The sequence below is a fragment of the Spinacia oleracea genome, chromosome 6 (genome assembly GCF_020520425.1).
Source record: "Spinacia oleracea cultivar Varoflay chromosome 6, BTI_SOV_V1, whole genome shotgun sequence".
Taxonomy (NCBI): Eukaryota; Viridiplantae; Streptophyta; class Magnoliopsida; order Caryophyllales; family Amaranthaceae; genus Spinacia; species Spinacia oleracea.
The window spans coordinates 93,275,512-93,297,515 of NC_079492.1; the positions used below are offsets into that span (position 1 = coordinate 93,275,512).

The window sequence follows — 22,004 nt, forward strand, 5'->3', positions numbered from 1 at the left end:
TACCTATCTATCATGTATGACATAAAAATGCACTCTTTAGCAAACAAAACCTATAATTGACGATCAAACAATTCAGTTAAACCACAGAAAATGAACCATGGTAATAAAATTATTGAAATTGCAGGAACTAAAAAGAATAGTAATTAATCAGATCCAGTGAGAATAAAACCAAATAAATCAACAAAACAAATTAAACTCGAATCATCACCGAATAAAAGAGATCACATAAAAACCAAATTGTCGAAATAAAAAACAACCAACAAACACAATAAAAAAGGGAATATTAGATCCCACAAATGAAGTAGGTAGCAATCTGATAACCAAAACATCGACGGAAAAAAAATACAGTCAGGTGAAAGAGAAGAGAGATTAGATGATTATAAAATAAGAACAAAAAATAAATCATCTTCTGGAGCTACCTTCTATGAGGTGAGATGAGGAAGATATGAACCCTAATCTAAAACGCCAAAAATCCCCAAAATTAAAATTTAATACAAAAACCTAGACAGGTAAAAAAAATTCAGAAATTGGGGGAGATAAGAAGATAATACCTGAAAAGAACTTAAAGTCGAATAATTTGAGATAGCTTGGATGGGATTTAACATATAGAATTGTTGAAGAGGAGAGATGAAATCTAGGGTGAAGTGGGCGAAGAAACCACATAAGCTTGAATGAAGAAGAAGGGTGAAGGAATCCGAGGAAAGAGGAAAGAAGAGCGTGGCAAAATGGGATGAGATCAGGTACATGGACGTGGCAGCATCTGGAGGGAAGGGTATACTTCGTAAAATGAAGGAGAACAAAGGGAAATATGGGCAATCCACGGTTCCATGAATAATACTCCGTAATAAGAGTTCAAGCCTTTATACGTATTAGGATTCGATTAGATTTAGATAAAAAGACAAAAAAATAAAAAAATAAAAAATACAGGAGAGAGAAAACCATACACCAGCCCTGCACTTTCCCCTTCCCCACTTCACAGCACCAAATCATAAAAAAGTGAAAACCATTAAAAAATAATGCATTTTTAGAGAGAGAAAACCAAACAATTGAACATGGCGCAATTTTTCTGATTTTTTGTGAAATTTTCCTTCAAAATTCCGCGCCTCTTCCTCTTCCACTTCCATTTCCACACTTTTCGAGGTGTTCATATACGGATACACCCTCCTCTGCTTCTTCGCCTACTTTCTCTCTCCTCCTTTTCCCCAAACTTTCTCTTCTTCTTCTTCAAACCCTAGGTGAAATCAATCTCACTTTTTTTTTTTCTTCCAGAAAACTGAGATTAATTTCGTCATAATCGTCTCATTTTTCTCGTAAGTTCTTCAAATTTTTTTCTTCTCGTGATGATAATTTTGTGAATTTATTTGATTTTTGTATTTTTGTTTTCAAATTGTTTTTCCTTTCTTTCTTCTGCTGATGAGGTTGCTGCATCTTATGTGGTTTTTGGAATATTGAGAAATTTGTGTCCCATAGGTAGCAATTTTTTTTTGGGTGTGTTTTTAAAATATTGAAAAATTTGTTTCGCTGGTGTTGCGAACTTCAGTGATTTTTGCGTTTTTGGGTATTTTTGTTTCAAATTGTGTTTTTTTTCCTGACTTCCTGTTGATGAGAGGTGACTGCATTTCATGTGTTTTTTCAATATTGTTTTAATTTACTTTCTGTTGATAATTTTGTGATGTTGTCCTGTTTTTTATGATGACTTTATTTTAATTTTATTTATTCTGTTGAAATGGTGACTTCATTTGAGTGATAATGGAACTTTTGTCAACATTTTTTTCTCTGCATGTTATTGCTTGGAATTTTTATGGCAGTATAAAAGTCGACAGAATATTGGAAATTTTAAGGTGGCGGAAATGGAAGTGGTTGTTGAAGTGGGAGACAAGGTTGTGGCAGCGGAAGGGAGGAGAACCAGTGACCGGACAAGAGGGAGACGCATTTCTTACAACGAAACGATACTTGCGAAGATTGAGGAAGTGAGTCCGAAGAAGAGGAAGTATCAACGGAATGGGGGCAAACGGAAGACAGTGAAGGTGCCGGAACAGAAAGAGAGTACTGAGATGGAAATGGTGAGAGGATTGCTTGGAGTTGACGGTGATGGGTTGACAGGATTAGGGTTTAAGCTTGAGGAGGTGGAAGAGGATGGAAATGGGGTTGTTGAAAAGAGTGATCATTTGAGGGTTAAGGAAACTCTGCGAATTTTCAACAATTATTACCTGCATCTTATTCAGGTGTGTGTGTGTTTGTGACGGGATTCTAATATCTACTATAATAATCTTTTATTTTAATTCTGATGTTGTCTTTGACATTTTATGCCTGTAATTATGGTGTTTTTGTAGGACGAGGAGAACAGATGCAAGCTGATTGAAGCTGAAAAGAAGCAGGTTTAATATATTTTTTCTTCAGTTTTAATTTTATTTTTTAAATACTTTTCTGATTTTATGTCATTTTGGGTTCCCAGAAAGCCCAGAAAGGTGTAGAGGACAAAAGGATACCTCACAAGCGTCCAGATCTTAAGGCAATTACAAAGGTATTCTGCATACACATTACAAAATTTATGGATATGCGCTGACCGCTGTTCAATGATATTCTGGAGTTTATTTCGTTCTTTGATATGTGAATATTTCAAGTCATGGTGAATATGTGTTTATTTTCTTTTTGCATGAGCATTTTATGTTTGAAACTAAGTGTTACTTGATTCTTGCTCATGGTATGTGACAGATGATGAATACTGGTAAAGTGCTGTATCCCAGCAAGCGGTTTGGGGCCATTCCTGGTAGGTGTAGAAGTAAAATATAAATTCTAGAACATATGTGTACAACAGTCTCGATGATGAAAGTTGTACTTATGCCTTCATCGTATCTTTGATGCAGGTGTTGATGTGGGCCACCAATTCTTTTCACGGGCGGAAATGGTTGCAGTAGGCTTCCATAGCCACTGGCTGAATGGAATTGATTATATGGGCACGTCATATAGCACTGGGGTAATGCATTTTGCCATTTCTATAACTCTTTGCCCTTTGTTTGATGACTTTTGTTATGATACGGTAGAAAATGATTAGATGACAACATCAAAAATTCTAATGCTCCTAGTGTGCTTAACTTCTGATACGTAATGAGATAGTATTATTCTTCATGGCATCTTGAGGTGCTTAGTTATTCGGTCTTTGCATGGACTTTTGAAGTTGTTCTACTGATTAGAGTTTCGATCCTTTATGTGTGCTTCAACTATATGAATACTTATGAGATGATGTGTATCGCATACTACTTTGTTTGATAATGATCATTATGCTTACCATTTGCACAATATTAAGAAAAAGGGAGAGAGTGTGTAAATAGGCGGGTGAAAGTAATAAAATATGGATAAAGTAGGAGATAGAGTGTGTAAAAGATGGGTGAGTGTAAAAAAATGATAACTGAGCGGAAAAGTTGTAAATGTTGGTGGGGCAAAAGATAAAGGATAGTAAATTTGTTAAAAAAAAATTATAAAGCATAATGTAAGGAACTTCATGAAATTGAGTAAAATGAAAAACATTAATAGATAATCATGAAACGAAGGTAGGAGCATCTTGGGAGTGATTAACTGATTAGAGTTCCAATACTTTTAGTGTGCTTTATTTATATGAATACTGATGGTGCTTATCACATAGAACATAGTAAATGGTCCATGCATGCACTTAACATCTTTAATATATGCACTAATTATTAACGGCCCTTGTATGCGAACACTCTTATCTGAACCTCTGTTCCTGTGATTTTTCAGGAGTACAGCGAGTATACCTTTCCTCTTGCTGTTGCTATTGTCCTTTCAGGCCAATATGAGGATGATTTGGACAATTCAGAGGATGTTGTCTACACAGGTCAAGGTGGAAACAACCTATTAGGTGATAAGAAGCAGAATAAAGATCAGAAAATGTTACGTGGCAATTTAGCACTAAAGGTCTGGTAAATTATATAATAGTGTCTCTTTTTCTGGATACTTTACTAGCTTCTCTATAGATAAAGATTGTTCATGGCTGCATATCTGATTCGAGGAGAGTTTGAGATGTACAGAGATTGTGAAATTGCAGGAAATCTTCTTTCAGTTATAAAAATAATAGAAAAAGTGTATAAAATAGGCTCATTACAAAAATATAGAATAAATGTGTAAATAGTTTCATAATCTTCTTGGCATCTTTGTTTACAACAACAAAGCCTAGGTCCCAAAATGATTTGCGGTCGGCTACCATGAATTGTCACAGGAGATTGTCTTGACATTTTTGTTTCATAATCCAAATTTTTATTTTCTCTGGAAAGGCTGAATAGCTCAACTAATTATTACTGCTCTTGTGAGTTCTAATTGAAGAATAAATATTTATTACTTCAATTGAAACTTTGATACTTAAAGTAATGCCTAAGTGGACACTTGAAGACACAACTGTAGCAGCAATGGGCAATTGAAAATAATGTTGAGGCAATTGGTAAGAGATACCATCAGGCTTCCACCACTCTTTAATTGAAGATCTACAATGCATTAATAAAATGTTCCAAAACAGATGAGTGCAGTTAAAGTGCTAGGGGATCTTAATGGAGAAAAATTTAATTTTTTTTCTTTTAATCAAGAAATAAGGTTCCCCACTTTTTTAATTGGAATGAGAGAGTGCTCCATATGACCAAAATGTTCTGAAAAGGAGTGGTCTTTATGGTCACAGCCCATGGTGAACCTTTCAGAAATATTCTTTAGACAATGTTGATGATGACCTAGTGTCTGGTTTAGTTACTGGAGGAATACTGATCTTTGTTTTTTTTCAACAATTTATTTTCAGTAACGAAAAGCTTTCTTGCCTAAGGAAATAATAAATAAACTCCTAACTCCTACGCAGCTGGACGTGGGAAAAGGAGGCAGGTGTTGCTTGTTTTCCGAGTTCCAACAACCAATCTATTTGACCAGAAACCTTGAATATTCTTTGTCCCAAAATTAACATCCTGTAATATCAAGTTCCCAACTTAGTTTCCTTTTGTTGCAATGCATAAAAGTATCATATACTTTCTGTATTCAAGGCTATCTTGATGCGATTCATGCTGTCTTATCGAGGCACTTTTTTGGGGATTGGTTGCTCAAAGCTCATAATTTGCTCTCAAAATTATTGTGAAGCATCAATTAAGACTTGGGTACTAATGGATCTATATACTGCAAACAAAACTCACTTGTGTCTAAATTTTCTGATAAATACTTCCTTTTCTCTGATGATGTATATAATTATTGTCTGCAGAATAGTATGGAGCAGGATTTGCCTGTGAGAGTCGTCCGTGGTCATTCTTCTAAAAGCAGTTATGTCGGGAAAGTCTACACGTATGATGGTTTGTATAAGGTGATAACCTGGTCAGGCTTATTACATAGTGTTGATCACGTTTGCCTCTATTATTTGTTATTGTTTTGAAGGTATTTTTTTCCTCATAATCTGGGAAGTGAAAAAGATTTGATATTTGACACTCGCTCTTATCATAATATTTCCTCCAATAGAAGACTCTTTATTTGTAAGACTGGTGTGTGATAATTATATAATATTGATGTGAATGGAAACCTATACAATCTTCTAATAAATGATAAAACATCGGGCAGTTAAAGGCCATATAATTTGTGCCCTACCTTCCATCTGCTCCTGGAGGGACTGCCATGCTTTGCAAAAGGCTACGTGTAGTAACTGCAAGTGTCTTGACTGCTGAAGAATTAGTTCTAAATAGATTTTAAGCTCACTTATAAAATAGATGTATGTACTATGTGGTTAGCTTTTGCTGCAAAAGAGAGATGGGAGAGGTTCCCATTTAGGTTAAGCAGCCAGTGATTGGATATTGGGTTGATATAGACTTTCCATATTCTTCTAGGAAAATCTCTAGGATAAATTGGGTGCAGACTGCTGTATGGTAGTGGGCCTTTTTTTGGAGATGGTTTGAAGGGAAGTCTTAGATGATCGTTGGAAATTATGGGGTTTTCAGTTTTTGTATTGTTTTGCATATGTTATTTTCTCTGTGCCATATTGACATAGTTAAATCGGTGAAATAAACAGTCTGGACTTGATAGAGTGGTTTGGACACATTGTGTGTATATCTGCTTATCCAACAGTGATAAAATAGTATAGACTTTGTGGTAGAGGACTTCCGAATTTGGCCGTGAAAGTTTAGCTTGATAATACTATGTTCAAATTGTAATAGTATTTGTTTCTTGGTCAAACAATGTGTCTCAATTGTATTTCTGGTACCGGGCTGCTTTCTTTAATAGAAAGCAATGTTTTATGATATTTAACTAATAAAACTATATTAGATTCGCTATAAGCTTTTCCTTCTTTATGTATAGCTTACAGTTATTTTTTTATAGCCTTGTGAACTTAGGAGGATAGAAGGGTGGCAAAGGGATAGAATTGCAAGGGGTAGGGGAAGACCTAAGAAAACTTGGGGGAAGGTGATAGAGCACGATATGAGCTTTCTTGGGATTGAGGAAAATATAGCGTTGGATAGGACAAAGTGGAGGGAGAGAATATACATTGATGACTTCATTTGACTTACACAACTTCAATGTTTCTGATTCTCTTTATTTGTATTTGTATTTTTATTTTACTTTTATTTTATTTTTAAAATTCTTTCAATTTTTTTAATTTCACATGCTATTTTGAAATGCACTTATTTTACTTATTCATTTATTTTAAATTTTACTTATTTTTATTATCTTTTACAATATTTCTTCTATTATATATATATATATATACATTTTCTCTTATCCTACTTTCATTAATTTCACTTTCTCTTCTTTGTTTTTTTCTTTTTACTTCCTGCTCTTTTCTGGTTTGATTGGTGACAATGACGATCTCCTACGACGATTCATGTTAGCCGACCCCAAATCATTTTGGGACTAAGGCTTTGTTGTTGTTGTTGTTGTTTGTGAACTTTGAAGTTGTTGATTTGTGTTGATGTCTTGATTCTTCTCAATAGATGCTCATACAGTATCTGTTGTAATACTTGCCCAAGGAACGTCTTTGAATCATCACAGTAGATGATGTTCCCTAAGTTTTTTTCAGTTCCTAATCACTTACGTGGACGGAGGTAGTAACGAAATGATTATAAATCCAGTCTGTCTGTGATGCCTTATTTTTAAATAGGAAGAGTATTTATGTCACTCCCAAGTTAACACTACAATCATCTTGTATCATGGATTACGCAAGAATATTTTGTTGGTGACTTGTACTTGATTAAGCATTGTTTGCTGGCCTTGTGTTTCAAATTGTAATTCTTTCTGTAGAATAATGATACAAGTTTCATGTGATCTTCTTGGCATCACTTTTGTTTGTTCGACATTGTGTTTTAAATATGTGATCACTCTTTTGGTCAGGTTGTGAATTACTGGGCCGAGAAAGGCATATCTGGTTTTACTGTTTACAAATTTCGCTTGAAGCGGCTTGAGGGGCAGCCAGAGTTGACTACCAACCAGGTTTCTGCACTCTTCGAAATGTTTCTATGCTAAGTTTCTAACATAATTGTTGGTGTCCAGACATGATATTTTTCTCTTTTTTGCTCTCCCTATTTTGACTGAGTTGTTGAAGTCTTCTCTTTCCGTCTCCATTCTGTCTGTCACATTTATTGCTTTAGATTTGTAATATTACTATGTGCTAAGCTCACGCTGTGAGCTCGCATAACTTATACTTGCTTAATACAGCTGCAAGCTCCCAAGAAACTTTATTCTATTTTTTTAAAAAAATTTCTACCAGACTTATCTGTTGTTTGGTGCCATGCGTTGAAGGTATTTATGTAAATTTAGGTGTTATGGCCTTGACTCACCTTTAAAAAGAAACTCTGAAGATGTTGCCATGTTGGGGTATTGAGTGCGCTAAGTCTTCTGAGTTCTAACTAAAATGGAAAGAAGTATGTATGCCGTGATCTTCGCTTTTTTGAGTATCAGGCATAACTGATGTAGTGATGTCTTATAGTATATTTTGGTGAACCAGGCAAGGTTGTTTGAAGATGTTTCCCTTCCCCCTCCCCCTCCTAGGGCTCTGCAAATTCTGCAGTTTGTCTTTATTTTCTTATCTGTATATGATTTTCCCAAAAGGGCTCTTTCTCCAACTTTCACCATAGTCTGCCTTTATCCTGTTGAAAAGAGTGTCCTGTGAATTTGACATAACTGGAGCGTAATTGAAAGGAAGAAGAAAGAGATTTAGATTATCCAGAGTTCGAGTGGGTCTGATTTATTCCCAAAAGCTAAACAAATCTATGATTACAACGCATTCTCAATGCCCTCTTCTTCCTTAAATCCCTACTCTCCCTTATTTATATAGCATTACTAATTCTCCTTTCCCCTCAAGCTACCCAACTATCTTCCTCTTCAGGCTACTCTTGACAAACTAATTATGCATTACCTAAGCTGCCCCTTGTTCATTTTAGCCGCTTCCAGTGAAAGAAATAGCAATACTGTAGCGTTTAGCATAGCTTTCTGGCCTTACAAAATGTGTTCCTTCTGCTTCAGGCATATAATTTGTGGTGAAAACACTTAGCCGGACAGCTCAATTACTATCTTACAATCAAAGCATATCTGTTCAAGTTTTTTAAATCATTATCATCGATCTTTTTCTAAAGACTCTACCATGTATTCTGCTATTATTTGGCTAAATCCTAGCTTAATTTATCATGAACCATCTTTTGATTTGATACCTCTTCCCACCCCCTTCGCTTCTTTTAACCTACACACTTTCCTTTTTCGATCATTTTTTTTTTACTTCACTCTTGCCTTTTATATTTTTGGACATGAGGTCCGTCATTTATTGTCTTTCTTCTACTTTTTTTAAACTACTCAGCAACCCTTTTGCATTCTCTTTCCAATTTTTCACTTTCCCACTCTACCTTTGCATTTTCACCTTGGTTATCTTGGAAAACAAACTGTGTAGATTAAAGTGGCACAGGCATTGTGACAGTTACCATACATCTGTTCTGAACTGATGGTTTCTTTCACAAGAAGAAGGTGAATCATTGAACGAAATATATGTTAGCTTTATGGCCTTAGTTGCAGGTATTGGTACACTTAAGATATCATGAGCATAAAATCTGATTGGAAACTTTACAACTCATTACCTTATTTTGAATCTTTTGTTAGACCCCCCCCCCCCCCCCCCACACACACACACACACACTTTTCCTGGATATTTGTTTCCCTTCCGTACTTTGTTATTTTGGAGCTCTGGTGAAGCCAAAGCTATGGGTTTACTTTTCCTCCACTTCTCATCCCCAAATTTTATATGACAATTACATATTTATCCAGTTTCTTATGTTCCTCTAACTTATGTGGCAGGTTCAATTTATCCGAGGACGTATTCCTGATTCTGTCTCTGAAGTTCGAGGGTACCTGTTATATTAGACTCTTTATTCCCTTTCTTTAGGTAAATTGACTGATTTTTTCAAGATGTTACAATGCTGATTTGTTTTTCAAATAAAGGTTGGTTTGTGCGGATATTTCTGAGGGTCAGGAGAATATTCCTATTCCTGCAACAAATTTGGTCGATGATCCTCCTGTACCACCTACTGGTGAGTTTATCACTTGTTTTTGTTTATTTTAATTACTTACTATTTGGTTTCTTTTGACCCATAGACGGTATGTGCATTGTAAATCCAACAGTAATCAGAAATTGGTTAGAATTCGTTGTTAATGTCATCAGACCTGCCTTATTCTTGATGCTTGATAGAAATGTAGGAAATTGTTTGTGTGTTGTTTGCCTTACATGATTTTGGAATGGGAAAGCCTTGTTCCAGATACTGTAGGAAATTAAAACTTTAGTTGATTATAATCACAATTCAATGGTTCTTTTGTTTGGCGTATAAAATTTAAAAATGAAGCTTGTGTCTGTAATTGTGTAATGATAAGGATTGTTATATTTAAGTTACCATTGCCATTTAATCTGTGAGATGGTACTTTCCAATTGTGAATTGTTAACGGCTGTAATATGTAGTTTTATTGTATGCTTAAGTTTTATTTTCTTAATTTGACTAGGACCTAGTTCATGTGCTTAGTTTCTTTCCATTTAAGTGAGATTACGAATTTTAGGTTTCAAGTACCGCAAGTCAATCCAAGTTGTGGACAATGTGAAAATTCCTGCTGCTTCTAGTGGATGTGATTGTGTTGGTGGCTGCACCAACCCCAATATCTGTGCTTGTGCCCGGCTTAATGGGTCAGACTTCCCCTATGTTCATAGAGACGGTGGCAGGTAAAGAAAATTCAAAGGTTAATTGGGTGGAAGAGCTCTAGCTTTTCCATATTTTTCCTTGATTTTGTTTACATCTGCGTGTTTTTTTAGGCTCATTGAAGCAAAGGCTGTGGTTTTTGAGTGTGGCCCGAAGTGTGGTTGTGGATCATCCTGTATCAATCGTACCTCCCAGAAGGGCCTGAGATACCGTTTTGAGGTGCTACTATGAGATAATTTTAGTTAGCAAATATTAATTTTAGTTTTAATTGTTGTTCTGATGTACTTTATTATTGTTTTGATTCATGTAGGTTTTCCGTACACCAAAGAAGGGTTGGGGTGTCAGGTCATGGGATTATATCCCAGCTGGTGCACCAATATGTGAATATACGGGATTTCTGAAAAGATCAGACGAGGGTGACAGTGTCTTGGAAAACAATTTCATTTTCGACATAGATTGCCTTCAAACAATGAAGGGACTTGATGGAAGACAGGTATTAGGGGTTGTATTTTACTTTTCCAGGGGTTTTTTAAGTGTTTCTCCCTTGATGTTTATTTTCCGCACTTTTTTAAAACTTCCCTTGAAAGGGTTTAGGAAAGAGGATTATATGAATTTGGGAAAATAATTAGGCTGCAAACTGGTATCACTGCAGAAAGACCACTTTATTTTTCTTCCACTTAGCATGCGTTCTTGCCTAATCCATATGAGTACTTTCCTGGTTTTTCCAGAGAATGATATATGGTACCATCTTCTTGGTTTTATCACTTTATGTTCCACGCACTTTCAATTTACGGTTGTTTATTTTATTCTACTCACTTTTATTTTTTGCTAACTATGTGTCGTCTGCACTGGTTTGTACGCGAATGCGCGAATTTCAGACGCTCTCAACGGCTAGGCGCCACTCTCTTTCTGCCACTCGTCCATTTTTTTTATTTAAATCTGGTTTAACAAAACGGAGTCTCAAACTTTTATCGCACTGGTCTCAAAAACTTGATCTTTGATGTATTGCCATCTAAAACTTTGAAACTAACCTTTAAAGTCTTTCAATGCCTTGAATGAATTCAGTATTCAAGTCTCATATTTCCTTGTCAATTGGTCAAGTCTTCTGATAATGCTTTCTGTTCAAACTTGTCATTTATACATCCATCAGATGAGATTGCGAGATGTGTCTATTCCTTCAGATGGTATCCATGAGAAGCCCGAGGAGAAGGTGGTTGATAGTATGGTGGAGTATTGCATCGATGCTGGTGTCACAGGAAATCTAGCAAGATTTATCAATCATAGCTGTGAACCAAATCTGTTTGTGCAGTGTGTTTTGAGTGCACATCATGATATTAAACTCGCAAGAGTAATGCTTTTTGCTGCTGATAACATACCACCTTTACAGGTAATTGCGTTATATTTTTCCTTGCATTGTGTTGGTTTTGTTAATTGTCTACCATGTTAATTAGAAGTGAGAAGTCTGCAATTTTTGTCGGTGTACAGAGCCGTATCACAGAAAGTGAATAAAGTGTCTATGATACTGTATAATAGCTAAAAGGCTTATACAGTTGGTCAAAAATATGGGATGGGGGTAACACACACATCAGGAATGGTGATCCTAACCCCTGATGAGAGTATTTAAAACTGATGTACCGAGTTACTGACTGAGAATTGTTGTTTTTGATAGGAACTTACATATGACTATGGCTATGCGCTTGACAGTGTTATTGGACCTGATGGGAAGGTAAAGGAGATGGCTTGCTATTGTGGTGCTGAGGGTTGTCGTAAGCGACTATTTTGAGCTGGTACTTGGCTTCAGCAACCAGATTTTTGTCAGTCTCTATAACTGTTGGGCTCCCACATTGTTGATAATGTGAATTGTGATAGAATGTTGTATAGATGTCTAACGGTTAGGAGTATTCTTTTTGTTTATGGTAAGACTTTTGAGGTAGCAAATCCAGCCCTGAGTTTTTAGATATAGATATGCAATTACAGTGAGGTTGTGGAGCTCGGATATAGATGAGTATAGGGGGCAGTTTTTGTATGATACACTATATTAAAACTTATATATTTGGAAGTTTAATGTGAAATGTTGCTCAGAATGTATAATCCTTCACTACTAGTGGATTTTGTAATTTATCTACAACCACTGACAATGAAATTATATTTTGAAGAGTTCCATTTTTTGAGAAATGCAACAAGTAATTTGTTTTTGTTGTTTTTCAGCATCAAAAGCCGAAATTGGTTGGTACTTGTACCTTTTAACATTTGTAAACAATGCATGACAGTAGCCTCACACAGATGGAGCGTGAGCGTTAAGTCACTGTGTACGACAACGGAGTTTGTATCCTTCAAACCCAATTAACGACAACGGAGTTTGTATACGTGCTAAGCTCTTTCATAGAGCGTGAGCCTAAAGTTTGTATCCTTCAAACCCAATTAACGACAACGGAGTACGTTTTGAGCTTGTTGAATATGTTGATAGTGAAATATCTTCAAAATGGCGCATTGAAGAATCGAACCTCTATTCCCCAATTATTCCCTACAATATCCTCAATGTTGGGGTGTTCATGGGACCGGACCGAAGACCAAAAATTTGATAATTCGAGACTCAAAGATCGGACCAATTATGCTCGGGCCGGACCGGACCGGTTTTGACCGGTTGTAGACCTATTTCGATATTATTTTTTTTTGCTAAAAAATATAGTAAAAAAGAAAAAATATATATAAAAAAAACCAATTGTTTAAGGCCTGTTTTGAAAGCTAAAATAAAATATATCACAATATAGTAATATATAAAACATATTAAAGGAGAGAATTAACTTTTTAGGTAGTTTATATTATATTTTATTAAAGAAAAATCGGCTCGGTCCAAAATCGGGGTTTGGACCAGACCAGACCGAATACCGGAAATTGATATTTCTCGACCTGGAGACCGGACCGATTGCCTTCGGTCTGATTCGATCCGATCTGGGTCGGTCCGATCCGGTCCACCTTTTAGGTCCGGACAAATTTTTGCATACCCCTAGGGACAAGATCTAAAAGTTGATGAAGTTTTGCTCTTCTAATAGGAAGTTGGTTTGCCTCGCTTAATGTATGTGAATAAGAGTTGTTTGGGTGCCCAATTGGCAATCATGTCGATCACTTGGGTCTGCTGTCCAAAAGCCCACTTGGCTAACACAACATTAATCAGTTCTCCCTCTTAAGGTTCTACGTCTCTTAAGCCCACGACCCACTTGTAATAAAGTTATAAGCCCACCAACATTTATTACACACACTAAAATATGTCGTCCTCGTGCACAAACCAAATTATGTATCATTTATTGCCTTCACACACACTTTAACCTGTAGAGCTTTCTATACTCCGGAACCTAGAACTTACTTAAGCATAAGAGGTGCTTTCCTCGGAGCACCCCTGAGGCTAGTTAATCTCACTTGTGTGCAGGTATTCTTGGACAGCAAGACTCAAGACCAAGCTAGATCTTTTCACTACTAGGAAAGGGCCTTCGGATTGAAAACCATTGTTTCATACCCGGAACAATTTTGTACCGTATGTGGGGAAGATACTACAAAGCCTTGAAAAATCCACCATTTTCTTTGCAAAATGGAAAACCTCAATTATTCAGACACCGGAACTGAATTTGAAGCGCTTGTCTACTCTAATCCGAGTAGGACAATGTGAGGGGGTCGAAAAAGCGCGAGGCTAATGCGTGACCTCGTCCCTCGTGGGTGTGACGTTTCTTTTTGTCAAATCAAGTGTAATTGGATTTCCTGTGAGTTTACACCCAATTGACTAGTAATATAGGAGTCGCCATTCAGTTTTTAACGACAATGAGAAAAAATGACACGACCCGGTTATCGTGACATAAAGGGAGTGCAATTATGTTTGACCACGACGGCCGTAGGTTCCCTTGTGATCCCTGGTGTGGGGATCTCTCAACATACACCCGCAAGGTAGAGATTGAGGGTTCGGGGGACTGTAACTACCGAGAGGAGTACTCGCTCTTCGATAACTCCAGAGGCAGGATATCCTTACTAGCTCAGCATAAATAATTGAAGGGACATGCGTTAACTATTAAACTAATCTGAGTTGATTTTAACAATATGCAACATATAATACTAGATCGATCGCGATTATCTGATTTAGATTGTTTTAAGGGACCTAGCATGATAATCCAATTTCCCAACATATTATCTTTATTAGGCGTGATAGAACAATCAGATTTGATTAGTTTAACAGTTCATAAGAGGGTGAGGAAAGCAATTAAATCACGCGAAGGGACACATTACGACGCACCCTTGAGAGGTGCGTCACGGTTCTCAGAAAACTAACCACTCTGGCTTTGCTATTTCTCCTTTTATTTAACGAATCTCAAGTTACGGGACAGGATACGTTCTGTTCGATTTTTGGATCGATTGCGACAGAACGCGGGATCAATTTCGCAGCGTGAGGCTTAGGCTTAGGGGTTGGAGTCAATACTCAGAATATGAATTGTGTGTTTTCACGTCGAATTTGGGGCTATATTTATAGAAAAGAGTTAGTGGAAAGATAGAATTTTAGAGCTCTAATCTTCGAAGAATTAGGAAAGAACACGTCCCAGGTAATTTCAGCGCCCAGGGCTGGGCGCCGAAGATTTCGGCGCCCAGAGCCAGGCGTTAAAAATAGGGTCTGGGCCGTTTTCTTTGTCAGATTCGGACTCTTATTATCCGGAGTGTTTGAGACTTATTCGAGTCTTTAAGTGCGTATTAACTTTATGACGGAATGCGTCTGGGCCCATTTCCAACTCTAGGCTCGTTAGGATTTTAATTAATACGTAACTCTTGTTTTCGAATCATATTAGGAATAGGATTGCTCTCGCAATTTCTATCTCATTTAGGATTTATGTTGGAGTGCAACACCTAATTCTGACGGGTTTCTATCTTTTATGACTTGCCACTTTTAACAACTACCCATTACGGCAATTACTATTTTTAGCAGGTTTCCATAAATAGCAGGTTTCTATAAATAGCAGGTTTCGGGTGAAATAAAAAGGGTGATTGAGATTCGTTATTTTACAGGAGATGCGTTGCCAAGTGGAGATTTATGTTCTCATCATCGAACATTACCTTTCGGGAATGGGGACAAAAGTAGGTGTCTACAGTTAGCCCCCACTTTGACTGAGTCTTGGAGTAAGACGATGGTCAAAGTATTAGACGGAGTGCGTCACACAAGCCATGGTGACCTGTTTTGCGAGGGTCTCACGAGCCCCCGAGTGATAACATTTGACTTAAGGGTCATCACTTGAAGTGTCGACATATCCCTCACGTGTCATTGGGATTTATCAACGGATAGTATAGAAACTCCCTCACCTTGTCATTGGAAGTATCTAAAGATGCGTAGAAACTCCCTCACTTTGTCATTGGGAGTAGCTATAGATGTTTTCGAAATCAAAGCTATAAAGTGTAATTGGGCCAAGCCCAATCACGAGGTAAAATGTTTTTAAAAGATTCTCATTTTCAGGGTTAGCTAAACGAGAAAACCTCCTTGTTTTTATGGGACGTAAAATGAAGGAAAATCCAGCACATCGTTCTTTTTTGGAAAAACGGAAAACCAATCCTTTAATTTTTGGAAAAAGGGAAAACCAATCACATCGCTCTTTTTTGGAAAAAACGGGAAACCAATCCTTTAATTTTTGGAAAAAGGGAAAACCGATCCTTTAATTTTTGGAAAAAGGGAAAACCGATCCTTTAATTTTTGGAAAAAGGGAAAACCGATCCTTTAATTTTTGGAAAAAGGGAAAACCAATCACATCGTTCTTTTTTGGAAAAACGGAAAACCAATCCTTTAATTTTTGGAAAAAGGGAAAACCGATCCTTTAATTTTCGGAAAAAGGGAAAACCAGAAAAGGTTATCGCTGCAGCGACTAAGGACCTGCGCGGTTAGTGGGCAGACCCCGCCGACTAAAGATGGCGAGCCTGTCCGCTAAGGGTGGACACCCCGTCCGATAGAAGTGGACGAATCTGTTTTGAAGTTTGTTTGGGTTTTTTTTGAAAATAAGGACCTACGCGTTTTGTGACGTAGACCCCGCCGGCTGAAGATGGCGAGCCTGTTTTTTTGTTTTAAAGATTTTATTTTTCGAAAACTGAGGACCTGCGCGGCTAGTGACGCAGACCCCGCCCGCTGAAGGTGGGCGAGCCCTGTCCGCTGAGGGTGGACGTCCCGGAATTCGTTTTTTTTTTCAATTTGGAACTCGCATGATTCGTGACGCGATTTTGCCTGATTGAGGTAGGCAAGTCCCTATTTCTTTGTTCATTGTGATTTCTTTTTGAGAATTTCTTTTTATTCATTCTTGCAGGAGCGAATTCTTTCGAGGGATGCTCGGATTTAGTTGCAACCTGAATGTGGGTTGACAACGTGCTTAGACGGACCATTGTCTCGTGGTCATCATCTTTCATGGTTTTGAGCTAGTCTTTACGGCTCAATTTTGCCACTACCTGGGTCCTTGATTAGGGGACTATGTATAAGTATCAACGACGACCTTTGTCTTGAGGTCGTAATCTGGTTTTATCTTTCAAGATTATCCAAACACGGGATTTCGTACAACGTAGTCTGGGAATATTGTTTTAATTTTGCATACTCTCTTTTGAAATGTATATTTCCTTTCGAGACCCCAAGCACTCGTGCTTGACGGTCATTTCTTGTTGAAGAGGTTCCTTGGGGATACGCATTCTGTAATGTCCTTGATCGTGTTTGGAATTGTGCTCGTAAGTGCGAGCGATCTTTGTAGTGGTGTGCTACTCTTAACAAAGCCGTGAGGTGCGACTTTCAGTAAAGAAATCGGCAATTTTTGAGTCGGATAGATACGGCAGGGTCCTATAGAAGTCAGGGCGGCCTTTTTGGGTCTAGGATCATTTTCAGCGCCCATGCCTGGGCGTTGAAGATTTCGACGCCCAGCTCTGGGCGTTGAAAATGATTTCTGGCGAGGTTTCTTGATGACACAGTTGGCCTCTTGTTCGTTCGTTTTTTTTTTTTTCGTCTAGAGATTCTTTTTTTTGGAACGAACCGTTCATTTGAGATCACCGTTGATTGGTGAATAACTATTTCTCGAGAAACCGTAGCCTAATAGTGGACCAACGGTGTTTATTATTTCCTTATTCGTTCGCCATTTCTTAGCTTAGAACGATTGTGGGATTCATCTTCAACGCCCAAAGTCAGGCGTGGGATTTGGCGTCGGAGTTGATTATTGGGCAGATCTGCCTCTTTTCCGTCCGTTTATTTCACTTGGAGATTCTACGTATTCTCTTCTCTTTTAATTTTTTTTTCGTAGAATTTTATTGGAGATCACAATGAATTGAGTGAACATGATGATTTCTCGAGAAGCCGTAGCCGATTGGTGGACTACGGTGTTTTGTCGCTTTGGGGCGATTATTTAAAGGAACTGTCGCTCTTAAGGCGTACAGTTATTGCAATAGTTGGGCGAGTCTATATGGCCCGAGGAACATACCTTGAGGCATGAGACTTTGATCGCTTTTGTTGTTATATATTTTTTCCTTTTGAATGCGTTCGTGAATGTTCGATTCCTAGAACGATGATATGTATGTGCGAACGAGCGTTCATAGAATGGCCGTTGCGTGCGGTCCATTAATCAGTTCGCTTGAATCATTTTTTTTTGAGCAATGACTGATTTTGAATAGTTTGCTTAGAAGCTTGATAGGGTTCAGGCCCATTCGTGAAGTGGGCTCAAGCATCGTGCCCTTTTCGATCGTTCAAACATTTGCTTCGAGATTTTTTATTTTGGTATGGTCGTTTCGTAGCTTGGAGCCCCAAGTATGCATGTTGGGATGCTTCCTTTTGGCGTACGATTTTTGTAGGTTCTTTCGAGAAAGATGCCTTGGGGTTCCGCTCGTGTAGGTGCGAGCTGTCCTTTCCGTGGTAGGTAATATTTTGCTACCTTTAATCCTTAATGTAGGAGTCGTGGGGCTTGCATTTGGGCGATAAGTAGTCTTTGCCTCCTACTCTTGGTCGTGCCCGCATTAGTGCAATATGCCTTATACTTTTTTTTTAGACTTGTACCGTGGGATGGTTGAACTTATGGTGCGACGTAGGCTTGTGTGGCCTAACCGCATGTATTAGAACATTTCTCCAGGTGTTGGGATATCATTTTTTTTTTTTGCGTTGGAGTACTTCGTTACGCCTTGTTCAGGTGCTCGAAAAAGTGTAGCACCTTCTGCGTGGGTGTGCACGACTTATTACTTCGTTCGATGCGAGGATTCATGGATGTTTCTTTCTTGTTTTTATATCTGGGCAATATTTGGCAAGCAGAGATATTCAGCGCCCAGGCTGGGGCGTTAAAGATACCGTCGCCCAGCTCTGGGCGTTGAAAATGATCTCTGGGCAGAATTTGACTCGCGATTTTTCAGTTACCCTTTGTTAGTGGGGTGACTTTATATACTCTAAGTAGTGCTTAGAATTTGGGAGGGGTTGTAGCCATTCTAAGGTTCGTTTTACACGATTAAACCTTAGGATCGTGCCCCCTATGACGTGTGTATAGCATTAGCGTCGAGAATTTGCGATAAAATCGTCATTTCTAGCATTTTTAGAGTGTTTTTCTCAAGCCTCCAACTGTAGCTACGGGATTGGCTTGGTGCTATAATGCTTTGCATACGTTTTTATGCATTCATGGTGACATGGATCATGAATAGTTTGAACCAGACTCGTTTAGTGCGAGGTACGTTCGAGTAGTGATTTGCTACTTCTCTTGTAAGTGTCGTATTGTGCGACATTGCCATGGTCAAGGTAGTCACATGTTGAAGTGTGCCTTGGCCAAAAGCTAGGTGCCTTTCTTTACCCATAATCATATTTAGAAATCTTTTTGACTCACTTGCAACATCGAGATAAACGCATACTTAGCTTAAACCAACGACACTTTATTATGTTCGAAGAAGTCTTTGAAAATTATTTGAAATCCGAGTCCTACTGTGTACAATCCGAGGTGTCCTAAGTAGGTTGACTTATAGAAGGGTTCGTACAGGATTACATGAGTGAATCAAAATACTGTTACGATTTTTGGAATGCTGTCTAAGGATTTGCTGGAAGCCAGGGTGCAGGTGTCAAGATATTACTTGTGCCCGTTTGGCATATGCTTTTAGGCTTTTTAGGGCCATCTTTTCCATAATTGCGGGAATATAAACCGTTTTTCAAATTGACTTAGATTTACTTGGTGTATGTCTGCACAAAAGGTCAAGGTATACTTAGTTCCTTCCTTAGCTCTTTCATTTCAATTTTTAGCCCCCAGTTGTTGTTATGTCTTCCCATTAATGATGCTTTCAGATTTCGATTTTAGATGCCCGTGTCATATGTCTGAGTAGGGTGAGCCTTGGTTAAGTGCCAAGTCCTATTGACAATGTCTGTTTTTTTTCAAAGGGGATTCGCAAACATTTTGAATTACCATGAACGGGTGCCCTGAGTTCGAAGGAACGATGGGGGATGCCGTAGAACAATCCTCTTTATTGCAAGCTTACTGCCTTTACTACTTGTTGGCAATTATGACTGTGTCTAGTGGTGAAAGAAGGTCTTTAAGTGAGTTAGTTCGCTTTTGGGAGGGTCAAGTCGAGTACTTTAGAGGTCATGGACGCTTGCGCTAGCCCCCACTCAATTGAGGCAAAGCGATCTTTTGAGTCTTGGCTAAGTGCCTAGGAGTGTGAGTGCTCCTTCTGGCAAGGGTACGTGCCCTTATTATTTTTCGATGTGTGCTCATTTTGGCATCTTGATGACTTGGATTCATTTTTACTTAAATTTTTCTTTCGACTTGGGTTGCAAGTAATTAAATTTCAATAAAGGACTCTATTTTTTATTCTTGTTATTCTATAGGCTTTAACATTTTGCAAATTGGTTGGACCGAATCGTGGATTGCCTACGTATCCGCCTTAAATAGATTTAATTTGGAATCAGGTCTTGCGTAGTTCTTAGCCTAGAAAATGGTTTCTTAGAATGCCGATTTTAAACAAGTACGTTATGAGGTGGAAACATATTATTTGAAACGGTAGAATAAGTGAAGTTTATTATTATTTTAATCTGCTGCCTTGCCGTAAGCCAAAAATTTGTTTTATTTTTTAAGTACATGTATTTGCGCAAAAATCTTTTCATGTGTTTTTTGGTACGTATATCTGAATACGTGCTGTACCCCTCTAAGTGTTCGTTATTGTTCCGTGTACGTGCGGATAAAATGACGAGCACTTCTGGACAAATTTTAGCAAGAAGAGAGATTCAACGCCCAGGCTGGGGCGCTAAAGATTTCGGCGCCCAGCTCTGGGCGCTGAAAATGATTTCTGGGCGGATCGTTTTTTTGGTGCGCTAAATGCTTCTTTTTCTTTTTAGACTAACTTTAGAGGCGCTTTGCAAAGTTTCTTTTTTACTATTACATTTTTTTTTTACGTTGAGCGTAGAATGTAGCTAGTGTCATGAGTTTACATCAACCAAGGCCAATGAGTAGCATGGGGACGGCTCAAGGGTATATCAACAGGATGTATCCAAACAAGTTATATGGTCATTATGCTAATGGTGGTGTAAGAGCAGGTTTGGGCTTTGGAAATAATGGGTATGACGCACGTGTCAATGGCCGTACGTGGTTCGCGAATAAGAGTCGAGGTAATGGTTTCTTGGGTTATGAGAACATGGATGGGTTAAATGAGCTGAACAGGGGCTCCAGAGCGAAGGCGTCTGAGAACATAAGGATTGGAAAGGGTAGACATCGCAGAACTTTATGTAGTTTTTGTGGCATGATTTGGATTGGTTGACTCAACTCTTTTCCTTCGTTTACTTGGGTAAATTTCGCACTTTGGGAGGTACGGGCTAAGTATTTCATGGCTCGCTCTTTTCGCTCTCCCTTTTCTCTTTCTATTTTCTCTTTTTGCTTGGGATTTCTCCCCAAAATAAATCCTTCAATTTTTTTTTATTTGGGCTAAATGTTAGATGGTTGTGGTCTTTGAGTCACGAGGCGAGACTGAGTGAGCCTCGTTTGGTAGGCCTATAGTGGACCTTTAACTTTAGTAGGCCTAGGGTGGACCTTTAGCTTTAGTAGGCCTAGGGTGGACCTTTTAAATTGTCTTACTTTGCAAGCGTATTTAGTCGTTTCTTAAAATGTACAAATAGCGTAGATTCAAAATGTTGTTTTTTTTAAGAGAAAGAACTGGTCTGATTTCACCCCCACTTCTACAGCAAGCTGGGTGGTGAAGTATATCTGTCATGTCAAAAGCTGGTGCAATGACAAATTCAGTGAGCAATGGCTTCTTGATACTACCTATACCATCAGAGGTATGTACACCAGAATGATTGAGGGGGGTGTGAAGGTCCAATGGTCTCATTATATTTGGAACAGGTTAACTGTCCCTAAACACAGGTTCATCCTGTGGTTAGCTATCCAAGGCAAACTGAAAACAAAGGATAGACTGCATCAATATGGAATAGGAACTGATGATTTGTGTCCCATCTGTGGTAGAGAAACTGAGTCAAGCATTCATCTGTTCTTTGATTGTTGTTTTAGTACTGAATGTAAGAAGGCTGTGCTCACTTGGGTTGGCATTCCTGGTAGGGATCTAGGCCTGTTCCCCCTTCTCAGAAAGACTGAAAGATACACTAAGGGTGACTTTAGAAGGAAAGTAATGTACACAGTGATTGCTGGTCTTGTGTACCATGTTTGGAAGGCTAGGAATGAAAGTGTGTGGCTGTTGAAGACCCCCACTGTGAATCAAGTGGTCAAGAATGTGCAGACTGATGTTAGAGGCAGAATCCAGAACATCATGGGTAGGAAAGTGAGTTCCAGAGATAGGGATTGGTTTTCTTCACTCTAG

The 22,004-nt window shown here is 38.2% G+C and overlaps 2 protein-coding genes across 3 annotated transcripts; both read left to right on the forward strand.

The window, feature by feature from the left end:
* The first annotated feature begins 957 nt into the window (after window positions 1-957).
* On the forward strand, window positions 958-12,356 carry LOC110805240 (histone-lysine N-methyltransferase, H3 lysine-9 specific SUVH4). Of its 2 annotated transcripts, none has more exons than XM_022010846.2 (16): window positions 958-1,310; window positions 1,809-2,225; window positions 2,334-2,378; window positions 2,456-2,524; window positions 2,716-2,770; window positions 2,868-2,977; window positions 3,757-3,933; window positions 5,246-5,344; window positions 7,357-7,455; window positions 9,307-9,356; window positions 9,451-9,539; window positions 10,057-10,216; window positions 10,307-10,412; window positions 10,504-10,686; window positions 11,344-11,580; window positions 11,898-12,356. In XM_022010846.2, exons 2-16 carry the CDS (start codon window positions 1,851-1,853, stop codon window positions 11,910-11,912), a joined length of 1,869 nt encoding a protein of 622 aa, XP_021866538.1. In that variant the 5' UTR covers window positions 958-1,310; window positions 1,809-1,850; the 3' UTR covers window positions 11,913-12,356. The 2 variants fall into 2 exon arrangements, with proteins under 2 accessions (XP_021866538.1, XP_021866537.1); XM_022010845.2 differs by having other exon boundaries at window positions 959-1,310; window positions 11,863-12,356.
* Window positions 12,357-21,482: 9,126 nt separating this feature from the next.
* LOC130463369 (uncharacterized) lies at window positions 21,483-22,004 on the forward strand. Its single transcript, XM_056832478.1, has one exon. It carries the CDS (start codon window positions 21,483-21,485, stop codon window positions 22,002-22,004), a length of 522 nt encoding a protein of 173 aa, XP_056688456.1.

What these genes read in the sequence shown, in the direction of transcription:
- LOC110805240 (XM_022010845.2), top strand. Translation starts at nt 1,851, where the DNA reads ATGGAAGTGGTTGTTGAAGTGGGAGACAAGGTTGTGGCAGCGGAAGGG. An exon ending in CGTATGATGGTTTGTATAAG is followed by an intron (nt 5,345 to 7,356) that starts GTGATAACCTGG and finishes TCTTTTGGTCAG; the next exon opens with GTTGTGAATTACTGGGCCGA. An exon ending in TCCTCCTGTACCACCTACTG is followed by an intron (nt 9,540 to 10,056) that starts GTGAGTTTATCA and finishes TACGAATTTTAG; the next exon opens with GTTTCAAGTACCGCAAGTCA.
- LOC130463369 (XM_056832478.1), top strand. Translation starts at nt 21,483, where the DNA reads ATGATTGAGGGGGGTGTGAAGGTCCAATGGTCTCATTATATTTGGAAC.